This window comes from Dendrobates tinctorius, unplaced genomic scaffold (assembly GCF_039654945.1).
Source record: "Dendrobates tinctorius isolate UK_male_01 unplaced genomic scaffold, ASM3965494v1 ptg000192l, whole genome shotgun sequence".
Classification (NCBI taxonomy): domain Eukaryota; kingdom Metazoa; phylum Chordata; class Amphibia; order Anura; family Dendrobatidae; genus Dendrobates; species Dendrobates tinctorius.
In genome coordinates, this window is record NW_027361859.1 from 6,914,465 (window position 1) to 6,937,007 (window position 22,543).

The following is a 22,543-nucleotide window of genomic DNA, read 5'->3' on the forward strand; positions in this document are numbered from 1 at the left end:
TGTTTTGCAGAGTTTAGATTAATGCTTTAATAAAAAGAATAAAGATTGAAAAATGTAGGTGATGACCCAGGCATCAGCGGTTATCACTTAAGGTTAATAATAGGAAGTAGAAAATGTGACAGAAGAGATGAAGAAGAAATGTGTTGATGAAGAGTACTTGAAGTGGTAGTGAGTTATTGCCAAAGGCACTTTTGAATTAGGTACTGTATTAAAGATTAGATAAGAATTGTTTACTAAGCATTACAAAAATTTTTATATGTTCCTTGTACTTTGTCAACCTTTGTTTTCTTGCAGCTCGCAGACGTGCTGTGTTTAACGGGGGGTATGTGGCGCCCCTGAGGGTTCAGTCGCCACAGAGGTACTGCACCTCCTCCTGAGGTGTGGTACCTCACCATTCAGGTAAGGTGGAGACACCTGACTACACTCCAACACCTGCATCCCACACAACATAGTAGTGTAGCAAAGCACCCTTTGGTGGCTCCCTGCTTGGAACATGAAGCGTGCTGGGAGGCGGGTGGAGTTTAGTTTGCACCAAAAGAGCGGGAGGAGAATAGGATTCAGACAGTTAGTCACAGGACTCTGACGAGGAGAGTCTGTGAAAGAAGATCCCCTGAGTGGGATGGATGAAGGAAGTGCTGCAGCTGACCTCAGTGATCTGGGTCCGCTTGCACAGGAAAGGGACATAGAAGGAAAACCTAACTCTCCATCAGAAAGAAGAATTAGCACGGAACGTAAGGAGAGGAGGACTAAGGATTAGGGTTGGAGCAGAACCCTTCTCAAGTTCACAGCGCAAGACCGGGGTCCGGTCCCCGAGGTTGTATGGATACTAATGGTCCTGCAGCAGACACCGGAGTAATAGAAGTTGTCACCGCTTTATTCCCACACCAGACTTGGGGGCACAACAGCAACGATAGTGAGCCGGGACTAGGTAGCAAGGAGTCCCCGAAGCAGGCTACAGCTGTCTGCCGTACAAGTAGAGTTCATAGGAACATCTAACAGGAGGAACTCCAGTGTAACTCAGTACTGAGAGTACTTCACTATAGGCACAAAAGGAGACGTTCAGAAAAGGCACATATGTTGGCGGAGTGTTGGAAAAGAGTACTTCATCTTGCCTGGAGATTGGCTGAGCTCCTGACCCTGAGGACATGGCACGGATGTGGGCTCTTGTGCCACAACAGACTGTGAGTAAAGCTTTGGAACTACATGCCCTGGTGTCCTCCACTTATTCCTGCGTCAACCTGCCCAGCACTGCTACATCCCCTGCGCCTGACACTACACCATCTAAATGTCACTTCACCTACTCTGCCCTGGGACTACAGCCCTGCCTGTGGAGGGCTATAACATCATTGCTGCACCACACCATTTGTCCCAGAGGATCTGTCTGCAGCGTCGGCTTAACATCTTCATTGCCGAACACCACAGGTGGTGTCACGACTTATTCATTCACACTGAACAGGGTGTGAGGGCGTCCCAACCGCATCTTCTGTGGTCATCCCTCTTTCCAAGAGGGATCCACTGTACTCTCTAGCCTCCTCCAGTGCCCATTCACAGCCCCTCACACCTCCTGCCATGCCGCTGGGATGATCTTTTGCCGGCCAGCGTTTTTCCCATGGGCGCCACCATCTTGGATTCTGGCGCCGACCCCTACATCACACGGGCACGCCCATACCCAGCGTGACATCAGAGGGGCGCGACTCCTGGAGCTCCTGGACATCGGCAGAGGGGAGAGGGCGGCGCGGTAGCCACGGAAGAACCCCTGACCGTGCTGTGCTGACGCTGAGCCAACGGGGGACCCGCGGACGGCGATTCCACCCCTGCCCAGCGCACAGGCTCTGCCTGATCTTCCACGCTGGCACGGGGGTGGGCAGGTACAGACATCTTGACACGCCGTCTTCAGCACACAGGTCCCTGTCAGGACAGGAAACCCAACTGAAGCGAGGGAGAGGTACCGCCCCTTTTATCTTCAGTAGGGTTCCTGTCCTGGCTGGGCGGATCCCCTCATGTATGCCGTCATAGGAGACGGGAAAAATTAAATTTATGGAAGGATTATGATATTGCCAGAATATTAACTCCTAACTAAGTTATGTGGCCAGTGTAAAAAAAAAAACAAAAAACACTAATCCCAACCAACCCTTTTTTGCTGCCTTAAAATTACTATAAGTAATGCCTCTGATTTATTAAAATTTAATTTACATCCTAATATTTTACCAAAAGATTCAATTAAAGCCATAATTTCGGGGATTGCTTGTCTTGGGTTGGAAATCAATATAAGGATATGCTCCTGTGGCCATGGAGCTGAAGACACCAAAGATTCAGCATGGAAGGGGGTGATTTATACTTTGTGGAGAGGGGATATACTCCAGAGGGCTGGTGATTTATTTGTGGGGGGATTATTCTGTGTGGAGGGGTTGGATTTGTTCTGTGTCGAGGGGGATTTATTCTGTGTGAGGGTGATGGGATGTGTGGAGATTGAGGGGATAAATATGTGAGGAGACAGTATGGTTAGCAGGGGGTATGTACGTGAAAATGAAGGGGAAACGTGTGAGTTGACAGTAGGGGGGATAAAAGTGTGAGTGGACACAGAATAGAGACTTGAGTAGTGTGGGGGAGAGTGTAATCGCACAGCTAGAAGGGGACAGTATGCCAAAGAAGTGGAGGAGTGTGATGAGGATGCACAGCAGAGACTGGGCCCTATCTGGGGGGACACAGTGTGAGAGGAGAGTGTAAAGAGGGGGGCAGGTATGGAAAGGCGTGGATAGTCTGGAGAGCATTTGCCATAAGAGGAACAGTGGGGGGTCATAGTTTGTGCAGGGAATATAGTGAGGGGCAATTATTTATTCAGGGGCTCTGGGTAGGGCAGATATTTTTATTCAAGAACATTTGTAATGGCACTGTTATCTTTAATGGTGTCGTGTCGGGATATGGTGCACAAGACCGGAGAAGATGGAAGTCTGCAGAGATGGCTGTGGATGAGTCTGGACAAGATGAAGAAGAAAAGAAAGAGAACGACTACAGAGGCAAAATAATCGAAAAGGCACCTGGATATAAATGTTATTTAAGATACTGACATGTTCATGATTTTATTTATGTTAGGAACATTAAATGGGCTGTCTAGGTTAGTGATGAGTCCGCAGTCATTCTATGTGACTGCAGACTTCTGAATTCTCACAGTGCTCTTTACACGCTCCCAGGATTCTCTCGTGATTTACATATATGTGGTGACATGCTGACAAGACATGCCTGTCCTTAATGAAAATGAATTAATCGAGGCCAGACACGTCTGGTCAGAATGTGACCAGAAGTATACAAATTGCATACTGGTGCTAACATGACCGTCCACTCTTGCCACTGGCAAGGGAGAATCCTAAAAGTGTGCAGTGCATGCACTGTAAGATTTCAGAAGCCTGCAGTCACTTAAATCTCAGCTGGAAAAGCCTAAAATGAAGCCCTGTAGCCAATCCTACCAGCATGTACTATACAGTGTCAGGATTCAGCTCTGCAGGTTCCAGCAGTTATCGCTTTGACACTTCACTCATGCGATTTTTCATACATACGGTCATGTGACAGCTCGCATTTCTTCCTGCTTCTCTAAGTTTTTCACTGAATAGCATGTGACTAACTGTGCAAATTGCATATGTACTAGGGATGGGGGGCACCAAACTGAATTCTTGCCCCAGGTGCCAGAAAACCTAGATACACATCTGCCTTTCCCCAAATAGTAAAGCAGAACAATAGTACAGAGTAGATCGTCAGTGTAGTGCACAGTCCTCGATTAGGCCCCTTTCACAAGTCCGTATATTTCTGGTACCGAAAAAAATGGTATCGGAGATATCCGTGTGTGTACTACATGTGGAAACCATGTGCCGCATCAGTACCACACGGACAGCCGTCGGGAAGAAGCGCTACAGTAAACGCTGGTCCCCGGTGGATGGTGCTGAAGCCGGCTGTTGCCATTCTCCTCTGCTTACCAGCAGAGCAGGGGAGAATGGTGACAGCCGGCTTCAGCACCAGCCTCCGGGAAACCGCGCTTACAGTAGCACTTTTTTCTCGACTGCTGTCCATGTCACACTGAGGACATCAAAGTGTGTTCTCCATGTGCATGGGTGAGGGACGTTTTGCTGTCCGTGATGGCAAAAAACGGACATGTCAGCGTGTTTTGCCCACGGACATAGGGTCCATGGAAACACTGACATGTGACTGACGTGTGTACGTGTCTCTGATACGTGTGAAAACTGTCACCACGTACCGAAGACACGGACGTGTGAAAGAGGCCTTTATTAGACTTCACTGCTCTTAGAGATGAGTGAACCGTTCAAGGTTTGGTTTGGATTTGCCAAACGGACCTGAACCCCATTAGATTCAATGGGAGGCAAAACCTAACGGATAGACAACACCTTGAGGGGTGACAAAAAGATTATCAAACAGCTAAAATTAGGGGCAAACACCATGAAAAGTGGCATCAATTGACCCACAGCCATGGGCCATGCATGAGGTATCCGGGTCTGGTCCAGCATTTACAGCTTGGAATTGAAGTTTCAATGAGGACCTGGTGGTTAAGGGCGCGGTGTAAGCCTTCTTAGCTGGGAGACCTCACACCTCATGCAATGCCTCCCTTTTTTATTTTTTTAAAATTCCAGCCACAGATGGCACAAATATCAATTTCATTGACTACTATTGATAGAAAAATGTAAGAATAGTAACACAGGTAGTTGACTGATCAATTGACCCAGGCCTGCTTGTTTGTCTAGTGCTCTTCTCCATACAGAAGAGCACTAAGAACATTAATGTTTTGGATACATTAATTACATTGGGTGACAATGGGATTCTGGATATTAATCTTTACACTAAACCAACAGATAAGAACAGTTTACTACATTATACTAGTTGTCCTCCCCTTCATGTGAAAAGGTCCTTACCCAAATCACAGTTTAAAAGGGTTTCACGTATCATGACGAATGAACAAAAACGCGCTTTACGTCTTGGTGAGATATCGGACAAATTTGCACAATGGCGTTGCCCAAGGGAAATCTTGACAACTACTCACATTATTGCCACCCCCACTGTTAGCAAGAGGCACATGATACCCTTTGTGAATACTTACCACCTTTACATGCATTTAGTTAGAAACTGTATTTACAGACATTGGTACCTCTTAGGCCAAGCATACCCGGACATTCCTGAATTCAATGATATACCCATTGTGTGTTACAAGAAACCTTCTAACCTCAGGAATACTTTAGTTAGGGCTGATATTGGCTCTTTTAAAACAACATTCAAAGAACATTGTCCACACAAAGACGAGGCACTTTTCCATGCCTACACTGTTAACAGTGCTCCGATATTACAAAAGGGTACACTTTCTCACATCCAAGATTTGGTAAATTATTTCCAGTTCAAGTTTTTTTTACATGAGATTCATCTTATGTGGTTTATCTGGTTGCGTGTCCATGCGGTCTCGGATATGTTGGGGAGACCACCCAGCATATCCGGGACCGCAAATCTCAACATAAGTCAACCATTGGGTGTAAAAGACTTGTGCTACCTATTTCGGCACATTTTGCCAAAGCTGTCCTTAATGCATCCCAAATTAAATATCAGGTCATTGAATGCATCCCATTGTCAAAGAGGGGTGGGGACAGGATTAAAAAACTTAAGCTAAAATAAGCTTACTGGATTTTTACATTACAACCCTGGAGCCTAGGGGTCTAAAATGAGAATATGAAATCACTTATTGACAATGTGTATAGAATTCTTTCTGCATCATTTTATGTCTGCTAACATGCATCTTTTATTTTCATTTCAGGTTACATAATGAAGGTAGTACACATTTTCCCTGTGCTGTGTTTCTTCTCCCCCTCCCCTATTTCCTTCCCCTTCCTCTTTTTTACCCCTACTTTATTTCCCTTTCATTTTTTTCATAATCTTTCTTATTCTCTTCCCCTTTTTGTTCCTTATTTGTCCCCTTTTTCCTTCTTCTTGACTTTTGAATTATGTTTCCTTTATTTTGTTCCCATTTGCTTATTTCTCATATGTGTCTTTTTTTTCCCTTTCTCCTTTCATTAGCATTTAGTAATGTTCCTTAGTTTCTCCTCATTCCTTGTACGTGTTTCTGCTCACCGGTATATTGCAGTAGCCGTTCTCACCTTCTTTCTGTTGTGGACCTCATGCATGTGCACTTCACCGCCGTTATAATGTATAAGCGGCCGTGTTGGATTCCCGCGCCTGCGCACTGGTGCTCACCTTCTGTTCGTCTTTTTCTGGCAGCATTCAACTGTTTTGATCACGTGACCACTCCGGACATGTGACGCACCTGGAAGTGAAGACCCGACAGCGGTTAAAAAGGTCCTTCTGCGGCACATTATGCACATTTCGCCACGCCTGAAGGGTGCACGCCGCACACGCCGATCTCCTTACCTACCGTTAATTGCCTTTTCTTACACTTTCAGTGCATTTGTCTCAGTGCATGTCACATATGGTATTTTTATCCATCTCCATTAAACCTGTTTTACCAATATCCCTTTCCTTATTATTTGTAGCTTCTCCTTTTGTTAATATACCTTATGGGGTGTTCCTACTAATTCTATCCTGGTATGTCATGCCTTTTCCTTAGGCTGGAGTCACACACAACGTATAAAAATACGGTTCGTTTTAATTGAACGAGAATCGCAGAAATGTTCCCTGAACAGTGATCCATATGTCATCCGTGTGCAATGAGAGGATGCAATTTTCTCGCATCTAAGCATCCGTGTGACATCTGTATGGCATTCGTACAGCGAGATTTTCTCGCCGGCTTGCAAAATTGACATGCAATGGGTCCATAGCCTCAAATATTCATGAAAACATATATACAGGGCGGGAGGGCGGTAATGTCACGATGGGGGCAGTCTTTGCAGCATTGAGAATCTATCCCCCCCATGTGCTCACCTACGTATCCACTCTCTCTTTCCCCATGTGCTGACTTTTCCCGTCTATGCTCTCTTCTTTGACCTGTCTCCCCCATGTGCTATCCCCCTTGTCTGCTGTCTCTCTCCTTCCTGTGCTGTGTTCTCCCCTCACGTGCTATCCCGTTTTGAGCTGTGCTTTGTCTGGCTCACCCCTGTGCGCTTTCTCTCTCCCCATCTGCTGTCTTCTCTCATGCAGAGCCGGTTAATTTTAAAATGGGGCCCCAAATGCTAACATATTGCACATCACACACAAGCATTTCGATTGTATTTACATGCGCTGAGTTCAGGCCGCTAAATGAGTGTGATTGACAATATTGAAGTCGTTTAACACTTGTTTCCCGGCTTATTTCCACCGTCTGAGAAAGAATGATGGGGACAGAACAATCACTAATGGATCACTAACAGATCACCATACAGTATCATGTTATCAGCAGCACATTACAGTTTACTCCCCATAGTCCTCTATATAATATAATGTGCCCTATAGTCCTCCTATAGTATAATACACTCCCTATAGTCCTCCATATAATATAATGTGCCACATAGTACTCCATATAGCATAATACACTCCCCATAGTCCTCCCTATAGTATAATACACTCCTCATAGTCCTCCGTATATTAAAATACACTGCTCAGTCCTCCATATAGTATAATACACTTTTCACGGTGATGTCCCTTAGTGCTTACGTGCACTAAAGAAAACACTCCGGGCTACATCACAGAGACAAGCCATCTCTGTGACAACATACCTCCCATCGACTATACAACCCTTAGCCATGCCACACCCTCCAAAGAATATAATGTAGCTCCCCTCTTATAGTATAATGCAGCCACCCCACAGAATATAATGTAACCCCACATAAAATATAATGCAGCCCCCCTCATATAGCATTATGTAGCCCCTCCATAGAATATATGGCAGCCCCTTATATAGTATAATGTAGCTCCTCCATAGAACACAATGTAGCCCTCCTCATATAGTATAATGCAACCCCAATAGAATATAATGTAGCCCCCTCATAAAGTATAATGAAGCCCCCATACAATATAATCTGGCCCCCATAGGATAAAATTTAGCCTCCTCATAGTATAATGTAGACCCTCATAGAGTAGGACGCAATCTCCCCCTCATAGAATATAATATAATACAGCCCCCCATAGAATATAATGTAGCCCCGAATAGAATAGAATACAGCCCACCTCCCCATAGAATATAATGTAGCTCCCAATATTATATATAACACAGCCTCCCCTATAGAATATAATGTACCCCCCATGGTATATAACACAGCCCCACATGGTATATAGCACATCACCTATATAGCACAGCACACATGGTATATAGCACAGCCCCACATGGTATATAGCACCCCCCCACCCCCCCCAAGAATGGCCCCACAGTCCAGTACTCACTGGTACATTAAAAAAACACTCCTCACCTCTCCTCATGCCCGCGCTGCTCCCGGCTCCGCCTGCTCTGCCTGGCACACAGTGAGTGCGCAATGACGTAATCGTGCACCTGCCGTGTCAGAGGTAGAGCGGGGAATGATGGGACAGGGAGCGTCAGCTGACACTCTCCCCTCCATCATTGCTTTGAACTGTACCGGTGTCTATGACGCTGGTATAGTTCAATACGGCAGCGGGGGGAGTCGGCGCTGGCGGCAGGTGGGCCCTCCTGCCTCACGAGCCCCATAGCGGCTGTGTGATGTGCCGCTAGCTGGGGCCCCTGGGGGAGAGGGGGTCCTAGGCAGCTGCCTGGTCTGCCTGCCACCAATGCTGACTCTCCTCTCATGTCATCTTTTGTTTGACCTGTGTAGCCCATCACTAAACAGTCAGTGCACAGCACGTCAGGAGGAATTTCTATTTAAAGGGGTTTTCTCACAAACGAAAGTTCATTTTAAATATCTGTGTCTGACCGTGTACAGAACATATCACAGCTCCTGGGCAGGGGAGGGAAGCAAAAGACAATACTGACATTACAGCGGGTAAAGCTCAGGTCATTTTCCTGCGGATTCAGACAAATCCGTGCTGAAAAATACACAGCCAAATCCGCAAAGTGTGCACATACCCTAATATATTGATCAGTGTTCGTTCCCCCCCCCCCCTTTTTTTTATCTCTAGATGAATTCATACTTATTGGCTTTATTGTATGCATAGTGTTTTGATTTATTTGCTTTCTTTCTTTCAATATTTAGTTGATATAATCATGGTTATTTAAAGGAAAAAAAACCTTGTAAAAGGCCATAAAGGCCGAAACGTTGGGATAATTTGTTTCTCACTGGCGACTGTGGATTCCCTTAATAAAATACATATACTTTACTTCACTTATTTTGGACCAAAGTCTTTTGAGTGCTTGAGGTTACCTACAACTACTGAATTTTTTTTCCTCTAAAGCACCATTTACTATTTTTTAGGAGTGCAACATTGAACACTAACCGCAATACTGCTTGTCTGGGAGCCATACTTACATGGTCAAGCCACCAGAGGGAGACCCAATTTGGAGTCTCCACATTTCCAAAAAATAATTGTTACACAACATTAAAGTGGCATCAATTTCCACAGAGTAGAAACAGTATAATAGGCCTGTGACACATCTACTACAGGCAACCCATCAGACAGAGACCCAACTTGAAGCCTCCACGTTTAAAAAAATTGTAACATCAGCAGCAGTAGCAACAGCAGGCACAGAAGACAGCACAAAGATGGCACAGAATGCAATAACACGAGATCAACACATGACACTAAAAATAACATCATTGCCTAGTCTGTCCAATCTGCAACTGGGGTGTAAAAGTCATCGGAGATCCAGCGAGGGCTGCTATTCTGCATTTTAGAGCAGTGAGATTCCCACACTAAGGCATGTTGATTGCTCAAGTGCCGCTTCATAGATGTTGTCAAATTATTGCAATTTTTCCCTCTACTGTTTTTTTTTTGCAAATTTGACAGATAACGTGTGTGTGTTCATCCTTTGCGGTCTAAAAAAATGCCCAGGCTAGGCAGCCCTTGCTGCCCCTGCGAAATGCAGACTCGCAACCGATGCTGGCCACAGCCAGTGTTGGAGCTGAGGATGCAGCACTTGTTGTGGTTGCATTACTTTGTGTTTATGTAGGAAGCCGTAATGTAACCTCATCTTCCTCTTCCTCCTCTGTTAAGCTACGCAGCTGCATACCTCTGGGTTCACACCAAGTGGAATCTACAATCTCATCATCATCCTCTCTGTTCTCACTCTCCTCACCCGGAGAGTGACCCTCCTCCTTTTCCTGCTCTGACACCACAGTACAGTCCGCGTGCGCCTCTGGAATCTGAGTCTCATCAGGATCACGTCCATCCTTGGTGGTTAACGTCTGGTGACAAGGGACTGAATTCTGCTCTGACCCTACTTCTTGATGCTTCGGAGCAGACCTCTGATGCCCATGGAATACAATGTGTGAACAGGTCTTCAGAATGGCTCATCTGAGGTTCCCCACAGTCAGGCGTTTGGAAATTTTTGATGCTGGGGGAAGCAAAGGAGATTGGGGTGCCTCTTCTGAAGAATGTACTGTGTGTGAAGTTAAGGTGGAGAAAAAGGAGAGGTCACTTGATGCAACACTTGCCATCCACTGGAGCACATGCTTTTTCTGAGCCTCATCTACAAGGTGTACCTCTGTGCTGCTGCCAAAGAAAAGGAGTCAAGTAGGCTGGTCAGTGGTCTTTCTCCCACTCATGTTGTAAGTAGCCTTCCCCTCTTGTACTCTGCTGTTTCACAACCTTAGGCCCACAGCTGTCAGTCACCTGTCACTAAATGAACAATCACTATTTATTTTCTTAGATAGTGTGCCTGGACAACACTGTTATACCTAAAAATTTTAAGTGGAAATCTGGCCTTCTAATTTGCCACTGAAACACAGTTTTAGCACAAACTAGGAAATGGGGCCTTCGGAGACTGCCACACAAATTTTGCACAATCTACTGCGATGCTGGAATTTCAATTTCACACAGGACAGGAACCTAACCTATCTATTTCACTGACAAGTTCACTTTCAGCACCAGCACTAGCGGAGGAGCGACCTTTCTGCACTGTGACACTGAGCAAATGGCACCAGAAAAACAAGATGTCCACTTTTTATATGGCCAGCAACATGTGACTTTGGCAACCAATCACAGAAGACCTTGTGTCATGACGTTGTGGATGGTTTCTGTGCCCTGATTGGTTGCCGGAATCAACACACATAAAGTAAAAAAAAAAGCGTGCCACTCCTGTAATCTCTTCACACCCCCTCCCCTCATCAAACATGTCCCCCCGCTCATCATACAGCAACACTATTGTAGCCAGAGTCCTACAAAAGCATTAACAGAAATGCGATGATTCACCGAACTGAGATCGACTTTGAATAAAAATGCTCATGAAAGCGAACACAAATCCGAATGTGCTACATTCGAGTCAAACTTGAGATTGGTAAACGCCTTCCGAACAAAGATTGTGCACCCCTATTATAGAGTATAATGCTCTGCAGTCTATATACAGTAGTCTATAGTATTCTCATATATTTCTAAATATAATGGATATGCTTATACGCCAGTCTGTACATGTACTCCACTCCGTACACATCACACACTGTTCTGGACTGTACACATGCTTTTTACACATCACTCCGTTCCATACACGTGGCTCCGCTCTGTACACCTCGTACACACGTGGCTCCGCTCCATACACCTCGTACACACGCGGCTCCGCTCCGAACACCTCGTGCACCTGCGGCTCTGCTCCGTACACCTCGTACACACACGGCTCTGCTCCGTACACCTCGTACACTCGCAGCTCTGCTCCATACACCTCGAACACACGGCTCTGCTCCGTACACCTCGTACACACACGGCTCTGCTCCGTACACCTCGTACACACACGGCTCCGCTCCGTACACCTCGTACACACACGGCTCTGCTCCGTACACCTCGTACACACACGGCTCTGCTCCGTACACCTCGTACACACGCGGCTCTGCTCCGTACACCTCGTACACACACGGCTCCGCTCCGTACACCTCGTACACACACGGCTCCGCTCCGTACACCTCGTACACACACGGCTCTGCTCCGTACACCTCGTACACACACGGTTCCGCTCCGAACACCTCGTACACACACGGTTCCGCTCCGTACACCTCGTACACACACGGCTCCGCTCTGTACACCTCGTACACACACGGCTCTGCTCCGTACACCTCGTATACACACGGTTCCGCTCCGTACACCTCGCACACACACGGTTCCGCTCCGTACACCTCGTACTCACGCGGCTCCATCTGTACACCTTGTACTGTACACACACGGCTCCGCTCCGTACACCTCGTACACACGCGGCTCTGCTCCGTACACCTCGTACACACACGGCTCCGCTCCGTACACCTCGTACACACGCGGCTCTGCTCCGTACACCTCGCACACACGCGGCTCCGCTCCGTACACCTCGTACACACGCGGCTCTGCTCCGTACACCTGGTACACACGCGGCTCCGCTCCGTACACCTCGTACACACATGGCTCCGCTCCATACACCTCGTACACACACGGCTCCGCTCCGTACACACACGGCTCCGCTCCGTACACCTCGTACACACACGGCTCTGCTCCGTACACCTCGTACACACACGGCTCTGCTTCGTACACCTCGTACACACACGGCCCTGCTCCGTACACCTCGTATACACACGGTTCCGCTCCGTACACCTCGCACACACACGGTTCCGCTCCGTACACCTCGTACTCACGCGGCTCCATCTGTACACCTTGTACTGTACACACACGGCTCCGCTCCGTACACCTCGTACACACACGGCTCCGCTCCGTACACCTCGTACACACGCGGCTCTGCTCCGTACACCTCGTACACACGCGGCTCCGCTCCGTACACCTCGTACACACGCGGCTCCGCTCCGTACACCTCGTACACACGCGGCTCCGCTCCGTACACCTCGTACACACGCGGCTCTGCTCCGTACACCTCGTACACACGCGGCTCTGCTCCGTACACCTCGTACACACGCGGCTCAGCTCCGTACACCTCGTACACACATGGCTCCACTGCATACACCTCGTACACACACGGCTCCGCTCCGTACACCTCGTACACACACGGCTCCGCTCCGTACACATCGTACACACACGGCTCCGCTCCGTACACCTCATACACATGCGCCTCCGCTCCATACGCCTTGTACACACACAGCTCTGCTCCGTACACCTCGTACACACACGGCTCCGCTCCGTACACCTCGTACACACATGGCTCTGCTCCATACACCTCGTACACATGCTGCTCTGCTACATCCACCCTATAAACCCCTCCTGACCCCACACAGAACCTTCCCCTCATCCAGCACCATGACAACCAGCACAGTAGAGTCCTGCATACACTGAGGCCCCTGATCATGTGACCCCTGACTCCTCCCCCCTGTGACCTCATCCCAGGTCCTGTGCGCACAGAGCAGCCATATATGTGGAGTGCGGCTCTGCGGGTGGAGGTAGGTGCTGGAGGTTCCCTGTTATTTTGGGCTGGGTCGTCATTATAATTAACCCCTTCAGGTTTAGGCTTCTTTTTACTAACAAACAGCCAATCCCTACATGAGTTGTGCCTGTGGAGCAGCCGCGAGACCTGAACCTTCTATTTGAGCACTCTGAAAACACTGTGCTAGCACACGAGCATGGGATGACGCCTTATCTGAGCACATTCGCCCATCACTAGCCCTTTCACATTGCGTTTAGGTACATGCTCGGTGGTCCTGTTGCGGCATAGTTCCTATCCCCCTGCAGAACAGGATTTGGACACGTGCTGATGAGGCCATAGACTGTCATGGTTCCGTCAGAGCTCACGATCACTATGCTGGAACCATTACAGTCTATGGCCTCATCAGCACGTGTCCAAATCCTGTTCTGCAGGGGGATAGGAACTATGCCGCAACAGGACCACCGAGCGGGTACCGGTTAAATAAATTTATCTTTTGATAAATCAGACCTTTTTGTAGCAAATATATATATTTTTTCTATATTTATAATGGTGAAAAGGATAGATGATACATATATTAATATTTTAATTAAAAATCTTTTTATTTTTTTAGTCCCCTCAGGGGACTTGAACCTGCAGTTGTCTGATTGCATATACTATGCACTGCGAAACCAGACTCTTACAGTCTGTAGTGAAATTTGCTGTCCCCTATGAAGCTCAGCCTATGGCTGACCTACACAGGCGTATCAAAATGGCCGTTACGGAGACCTTCAGCAGGCCCCCGTCTCAAATGGTAGTCCATCTGTGCTTCACGATCACATCGCTCTTCAGCCTTCTCCACACGCAGTCACCACAGTGCAGGATATACAGATGAAATGGGGACAATAAGTATTTGATACAATAGAAAATCAGAACTTAATATTTTGTACAGAAACCTTTGTTTGGAATTACAGAGGTCAGACATTTCCTGTAGTTCTTGACCAAGTTTGCACACACTGCAGCAGGGATTTTGGCCCACTCCTCCATACAGATCTTCTCCAGATCTTTCAGGTTTCAGGGCTATCGCTGGGCAACACTTAGGCTATGTGCACACGTACCGGAACTCTCACGGAAATTACAGCGAGAATTCCGGAATTCCATTCCGCGGGAAAATCGCATTTTAAATTCCCGCGATTTTCCCGCGGAAAAACTAGCATTTTGCAAGCGTATTTAGCTTGCAAAATGCTAGCGTTTTCCAAGCGATCTGTAGCATCGCTTGGAGAACTGATTGACAAGTTGGTCACACTCGTCAAACATAGTGTTTGACAAGTGTGACCAACTTTTTACTACTGAGGCCACCTATGCGGCATCAGTAGTAAAAGATAGAATGTAAAAAAAAATGAAAAATGGTGTTAATTCTTACCTTCCGACGTCCCGCGCATCCGTTCCCAGTAATCCTTTGCGAAAATGCCCACGATGACGTCCATTCTCGCGGGATCGCGATGTCTCGCGGTAATTAGCGATGATGTCGCGCGAATGACCGCGAGACTTCGCGATCCCGCGAGAACGGACGTCATCGCGGGCATTTTCGCAAAGGATTACTGGGACCGGGAGCGTGAAGAGAAGCGGGAAGGCTGCACGGGACGCCGGAAGGTGAGAATAACAATATTTTTTATTTTAAATTCTATTTTTTACAGGGATATGGTACCCACAGCCCGGAGGACAGTCTCCTCTCCTCCGGACCGTGGGTACCATCCGCAATTGTTCTGCTTACTTTCCGCATGGTGTGCACAGCCACATGCGGGAAGTAAGCGGAACAATGCATTCCTATGGGTGCGGGATCGCCGCGATTCCGCAAATTAATGAGCATGCTGCAGTTTTTACCGCCAAGCGATTCCGCCGCGGTAAAAACCGCAGCATTAGCACAGCATTGCGGAATCCCATAGGAATGCATGGGATGCTTATTTTTTCCGTTTTCTTGGCAAAATCGCGCGGTTAAAACCGCCGCGGAAACGCGAAAAAAATGCCACGTGTGAACTCAGCCTAAGTTTCAGCTCCCTCCAAAGATTTTCTATTGGGCTCAGGTCTGGAGACTGGCTAGGCCACTTCAGGACCTTGAAATGCTTCTTACGGAGACACTCCTTAGTTGCCCTGGCTGTGTGTTTCTGGTCATTGTCATGCGGAAAGACCCTGCCGCGACCCATCTTCAATACTGTTACTGAGGCAAGGAGCTTCTTAGCCACAATCTCACAATACATGACCCCATATATCCTCCCTTCAGTACGATGCAGTCGTTCTGTCTCCTTTGCAGAAAAGCATCCCCAAAGTATGATGTTTCCCCCACCATGCTTCATGGTTGTGACGGTGTTCTTGGGGTTGTACTCATACTTCTTCCTCCAAACTACTAAATCATCCAGATCACCATTGGTGAACTTCAAACGGGCCTAGGTCATGTGCTGGAATGAGCAGGGGGACCTTGGGTACCCTGCTTGATTTTAATCCATGACTGCATAGCGTGTTATTAACGGTAATGTTTGAGACTGTAGTCCCAGCTCTCTTCATGTCATTGACCAGATCCTTCTGTGTAGTTCTGGGCTGATTGCTGTCCTTTCTCAGAATTATCCTTATCCCACCAGGTGAAATCCTGCATGGAGCCCCAGACCGAGGAAGATTGACAGTCATTGTGCATTTCTTCCATTTTCTAATAATTGTGCCAACAGTTGTTGTCTTCTCACTAAGCTGCTAACCTATTGTCCTGTAGTCCATCCCAGCCTTAAGCAAGTCTACAATTTTGTCCCCAGTCTCCTTAGACAGCTCTTTGGTCTTGGCCATGTTGGAGAGGTTAGAGTGGGATTGAGTGTGTGGACAGATGTCTTTTATGCAGCTAATGAGTTCAAACAGGTGCAATTAATACAGGTAAGAGTGCAGAGTAGGAGGGCTTTTTTAAGAAAAACTAACAGGTCTCTGAGAGCCAGAATTCTTGCTGGTTAGTAGGTGATCAAACACTTATTCCATACAATAAAATACAATTTGATTATCATACAATTATCATACAATGTGATTTTCTGTTTTTTTATTTTTAGATTCTGTCTTTCACAGGTAAAGTGTATCTACAATAAAAATTACAGACCTCTCCTTTCTTTGTAGGTGGGAAAATTTGCATAATTGGCAGTGTATCAAATTCTTATTTCTCCACTGTATCTCCCTATGCACAAAGGGGTTGAAGACAAATCATTTCTTAATTTCATTTGTTTTGTATCTATTATAAAAGTCTCACTGTTTTTTTTGTGAGAGATGAGTTGTATTCTGGGAATATTTTATAACTTAATGTTCAAATAAGAAATATTTTTTTCTTCAAACAAATTCGCAATTCAGCTCCTTTTTTACTACCTTTACACTGCTATAAAAATAATGTGATTATGAGTCGTTTCTTCTATTTTTGCACTTAAAGGGAACCTGTCAGCAGGATTGTGCACAGTAACCTACAGACAGTGTCAGGTTGGCGCCGTTATACTGAATATAATGATACCTTGGTTGATGAAATCCGTATTGTTGTTGTTTCTTAATCTTTATTTTCAGTTTTGTGTTAATGAGATTCTCATGCCCTAAGGCGAGAATCATGTATGTGGTGCTCTGATTAGGTATTCATAATGCAGATTGCTGACAGCTCACTGATCCCTCACTGACCTGCCCCCTAGTTTGCATAATGAATATATTAATGTGTGTATTTGAAAAAAGCATGTCACTTTTAGCTTTTTTTTCTGCACAAGTGATATCTTATCTCACTTATTTTCTCCAGTAATTTTTCTTATCAGCTGATTGCCTACAACATTGGATCCTCTCAGTGGAGATCTTCTATATTAGAGTTTCCCTGATTGACCCGTCAAGGATGGATATGGAGGGGCACACGTTGGTGGAGAGGATATTACACCTCACCCTAGAGATCATCTTCCACCTTACTGGAGAGGTGAGAGATTCTGATGACGTCACATTACATCATTCTTATCTATGGGAATAACAGATGGACAGAACTGGAGAGGTGAGGACTCTGGGAATGTCTGTAGTGAGATTTATTAATGTGTCTCTCCATAACCAGGATTACACAGTAGTGAAGAAGACCTCTAGTGAGCGCTGTCAGGACCCTGTGTCTGAGGGATGGGGAAGACCCCTGAGCCCAATCACTGGGCCTCCACCTCACCCCCTGATACATGAGGACATCAATGACCAGAAGATCCTAGAACTCACCTACAAGATGATTGAGCTGCTGACTGGAGAGGTGACACTGCTGGGAATGCTGGGACATTATACAGTAACGCTATGAAGGGATCGGGGGATGACGGTATCATTGTATGTGTCAGGTTCCTATAAGGTGTCAGGATGTCGCCGTCTATTTCTCCATGGAGGAGTGGGAGTATTTAGAAGGACACAAAGATCTGTACAAGGACGTCATGATGGAGGTTCCCCAGCCCCTCACATCACCAGGTAATAGGCCTAAATACACATGACCTATAATTATCTATATATAAAGAATGAATTCAGTCCCTGTATGTGTTTTCTCCAGATCTATCCAGTAAGAGGACAACACCAGAGAGATGTCCCCGTCCTCTTCTTCCACAGGACTGTAAACAAGAAGATCCCAATGTTCCTCAGGATCATCAGGTAGATGGAGAGAAGGTGTCATGAGATCTCCCCTATGATGTGTAGATGGCTGTGAAGGTCTTGTGCTCAGTCTTGTTTTATCCTCCAGTACTATACAGTTGTGGCCAAAAGTATTTACACCCCTGCAATTCTGTCAGATAATACTCAGTTTCTTCCTGAAAATGATTACAAACACAAATTCTTTGGTATTATTATCTTCATTTAATTTGTCTTAAATGAAAAAACACAAAAGAGAATGAAGCAAAAAGCAAAATATTGATCATTTCACACAAAACTCCAAAAATGGGCCAGACAAAAGTATTGACACCCTCAGCCTAATACTTGGTTGCACAACCTTTAGCCAAAATAACTGCAACCAACCGCTTCCGGTAACCATCAATGAGTTTCTTACAATGCTCTGCTGGAATTTTAGACCATTCTTCTTTGGCAAAGTGCTCCAGATCCCTGATATTTGAAGGGTGCCTTCTCCAAACTGCCATTTTTAGATCTCTCCACAGGTATTCTATGGGATTCAGGTCTGGACTCATTGCTGGCCACCTTAGAAGTCTCCAGTGCTTTCTCTCAAACCATTTTCTAGTGCTTTTTGAAGTGTGTTTTGGGTTATTGTCCTGCTGGAAGACCCATGACCTCTGAGAGAGACCCAGCTTTCTCACACTGGGCCCTACATTATGCTGCAAAATTTGTTGGTAGTCTTCAGACTTCATAATGCCATGCACCCGGTCAAGCAGTCCAGTGCCAGAGGCAGCAAAGCAACTCCAAAACATCAGGGAACCTCCGCCATGTTTGAATGTAGGGACCGTGTTCTTTTCTTTGAATTCCTCTTTTTTTCTCCTGTAAACTCTATGTTGATGCCTTTGCCCAAAAAGCTCTACTTTTGTCTCATCTGACCAAAGAACATTCTTCCAAAATGTTTTAGGCTTTTTCAGGTAAGTTATGGCAAACTCCAGCCTTGCTTTTTTATGTCTCGGGGTAAGAAGTGGGGTCTTCCTGGGTCTCCTACCATACAGTCACTTTTCATTCAGATGCCGACGGATAGTGCGGGTTGACACTGTTGTACCCTCGGACTGCAGGGCAGCTTGAACTTGTTTGGATGTTAGTCGAGGTTCTTTATCCAACATCCGCACAATCTTGCGTTGAAATCTCTTGTCAATTTTTCTTTTCCGTCCACATCTAGGGAAGTTAGCCACAGTGCCATGGGCTTTAAACTTCTTGATGACACTGCGCACGGTAGACACAGGAACATTCAGGTCTTTGGAGATGGACTTGTAGCCTTGAGATTGCTCATGCTTCCTCACAATTTGGTTTCTCAAGTCCTCAGACAGTTCTTTGGTCTCCTTTCTTTTCTCCATGCTCAATGTGGTACACACAAGGACACAGGACAGAGGTTGAGTCAACTTTAATCCATGTCAACTGGCTGCAAGTGTGATTTAGTTATTGCCAACACCTGTTAGGTGCCACAGGTAAGTTACAGGTGCTGTTAATTACACAAATTAGAGGAACATCACATGATTTTTCGAACAGTGCCAATACTTTTGTCCACCCTCTTTTTTTATGTTTGGTGTGGAATTATATCCAATTTGGCTTTAGGACAATTCTTTTTGTGTTTTTTCATTTAAGACAAATTAAATGAAGATAATAATAACAAAGAATTTGTGTTTGCAATCATTTTCAGGAAGAAACTGAGTATTATCTGACAGAATTGCAGGGGTGTCAATATTTTTGGCCACAACTGTATGTTTTATACTTGTGTAATGAGAACGGTGGAGATGTCAGGATTAGAGCTGATCATAGATGTGACTTCTCCATCTGTCTGTAACTTTTACAATATTTGTTTCAGGGTGAAGATCTGACCCATATTAATATTATAGAGACATATGTGATGGGTGATGAGGTGTGTAAAGTGGAGATTCCTACATATGATTACCCAGGTTAGTAGTAACCACTGAATGCAGAGAAGTCACAGATTCTTCTTATTCTCTTTGTGGTCTGTCGAGTTCTTTTCTATTGTATATTTTCTCTTCTTCAGCCAAAATAGATATTAAATATGGATGAATATATAATGTTACTATAGCTGGTAAGACAAATTAAAAATATATACAGCAGGTAAATAAGTATTGAATACGTCACCAATTTTATAAGTAAATTTTCTAAAGGTGCTGTTGACATGAAATTGTCACCATATGATTGGTAACAACCCATCCAATCCAGACAGGCAAAGAAATCAAACCATAGATGTCAATAAATTAGGTTATGTGTAATAGTGAGAAACATCAAATGATGGGTAAAACCATTGAGCTGTCTCAAGACCTTCACAACCTTATTGTAGCAAAACATACTGATGGCATTGTGTTATGAATGGGTCACCGAGGAGGAAAAAGCAACACACGCTAAGTCTCAGAAAACCAGAGAGGTTGGTAACTATGCAGACTGCAGAGCCCTGATCTTAACACACAACTAGAAGCAGTCGTGGAGCGTGCCTACGGTGGTCCTGGACGCCTCGTCACAACCGGAGAGCTAAATAAGCCTAAAGTAAGAAAACAGGAAAACTAACTCCCCAAAGCAGACCCCAAAGGAAAGACAGCCCCCACACATGTATTGACAGTGAAGCAAGATGAAAACACAAACAAAGGCAGAAAAATAGTCTGAGCAAACGATGGGGCCAAACTAACTTGAAAGGACAGGAAAGGAAAGATACTGTCTGCAATCTGGCAAAAAACCCTACCAAAAATAATGTCCAACTCTTCTGATAACAAAATTAACCCTGAAGTCACTAGACTTCTCCCACTATATCAGCACTCTGGAATATTATGAGACAGAGCAAAAAGAGGCCAATCTAATAAAGGACAACAAGGCAAATTGGCAAATACAGATAAATAAGAGTGGAAATTTAGCACAGCCCAGCCGGGCTGGCTGACCACACAAAAACTGAGTTAACCAACAAGAGCAAGTGTGAACATTAGCAAAAAACAAACTTAACTTGAGATGACTGGAGCAGAGCTGAAGTCCAAGACCTGAGACACAGACTGAATCACCAGCAACAGGATAGGGCGTTGGCTGTCTTATATCCAGTCTGATACTCCAGAGATCCAATCACTATCCTCGTCAGGTGGCAGACCATTACCAATTAAACTAACCTCACTACCTCCTGTCACTACCAGAGGGAGAACGGAAGGAGAACTCCCAGCTGGTGGAGCAGAAAATTACCTCATAACAGTACCCCCCCCTTGAGGAGGGGTCACCAAACAGTCATCCACGCCACCAGGCCGATCAGGATGGGCCCGGTGAAAAGCACGAACCAATCTATCGGCATGAATATCCGAGGCAGAGACCCAAGAATTATCCTCCTGGCCATAACCCTTCCATTTGACCAAATACTGGAGTCCCCGTCTGACCAAGCGAGAATCCAATATTTTCTCTACCTCATATTCCACATTGCATTTAATCAAAACAGGGTCAGGAGGAGCCGCCACAGGAACTACTGGCTCAACAAACCTCTTCAACAGTGATTTGTGAAATACGTTGTGTATTTTGAACATAACTGAAAGAGCCAACCGAAAAGAAACAGGATTGAGAATCTCCAAAATCTTATAAGGTCCAATAAATCTTGGCTTAAATTTTGGAGATGCAACTTTCATAGGAATATTCTTAGACGACAACCAAACCATATCACCCACTTTAAACCGGGGACCAATGGTCCTATGCTGGTTGGAAAAACGCTGGGCCTTTTCCTTAGAGAGTGACAACTTATCCACCACTTGGTCCCATATCTGCTGCATTCTCACAACCACAGTGTCCACACCTGGGCAGGACGAAGATTTCACTTGTCCTGAAGAGAATCGAGGATGAAACCCAAAATTACAGAAAAAGGGTGACATCAAAGTGTCAGAACTAGCTCTATTGTTCAGCACAAATTCGGCCAAGGGTAAAAATGAGACCCAATCATCTTGATCAGCAGATATAAAACATCTTAAATAAGACTCCAAGGTCTGGTTTGTTCTCTCAGTCTGCCCATTGGTCTGGAGATTCTGCTATGAATGGGTCACCGAGGAGGAAAAAGCAACACACGCTAAGTCTCAGAAAACCAGAGAGGTTGGTAACTATGCAGACTGCAGAGCCCTGATCTTAACACACAACTATAAGCAGTCGTGGAGCGTGCCTATGGTGGTCCTGGACGCCTCGTCGCAACCGGAGTGCTAAATAAGCCTAAAGTAAGAAAAGAGGAAAACTAACTCCCCAGAGCAGACCCCAAAGGAAAGACAGGCCCCCACATGTATTGACGGTGAAGCAAGATGAAAGCATAAAGGCAGAAAAATAGTCTGAGCAAACGATGGGGCCAAACTAGCTTGAAAGGACAGGAAAGGAAAGATACTGTCTGCAATCTGCCAAAAACCCTACCAAAAATAATGTCCAACGCTTCTGATAACAAAATTAACCCTGAAGTCACTAGACTTCTCCCACTATATCAGCACTCTGGAATAT

At 45.7% G+C, this 22,543-nt stretch overlaps 1 protein-coding gene across 1 annotated transcript in view; it reads left to right on the top strand.

Annotated features, from left to right (window-relative positions):
* LOC141055956 (uncharacterized) overlaps window positions 1-22,543 on the top strand; it is a 180,068-nt gene that overhangs the window by 22,207 nt on the left and 135,318 nt on the right. Inside the window, exons 10-13 of the mRNA XM_073552652.1 lie at window positions 17,209-17,372; window positions 17,502-17,681; window positions 17,764-17,887; window positions 17,967-18,064. Of these exons, the coding sequence (XP_073408753.1) occupies window positions 17,209-17,372; window positions 17,502-17,681; window positions 17,764-17,887; window positions 17,967-18,064 (566 nt within the window). The remainder of the gene's footprint in view (window positions 1-17,208; window positions 17,373-17,501; window positions 17,682-17,763; window positions 17,888-17,966; window positions 18,065-22,543) is intronic.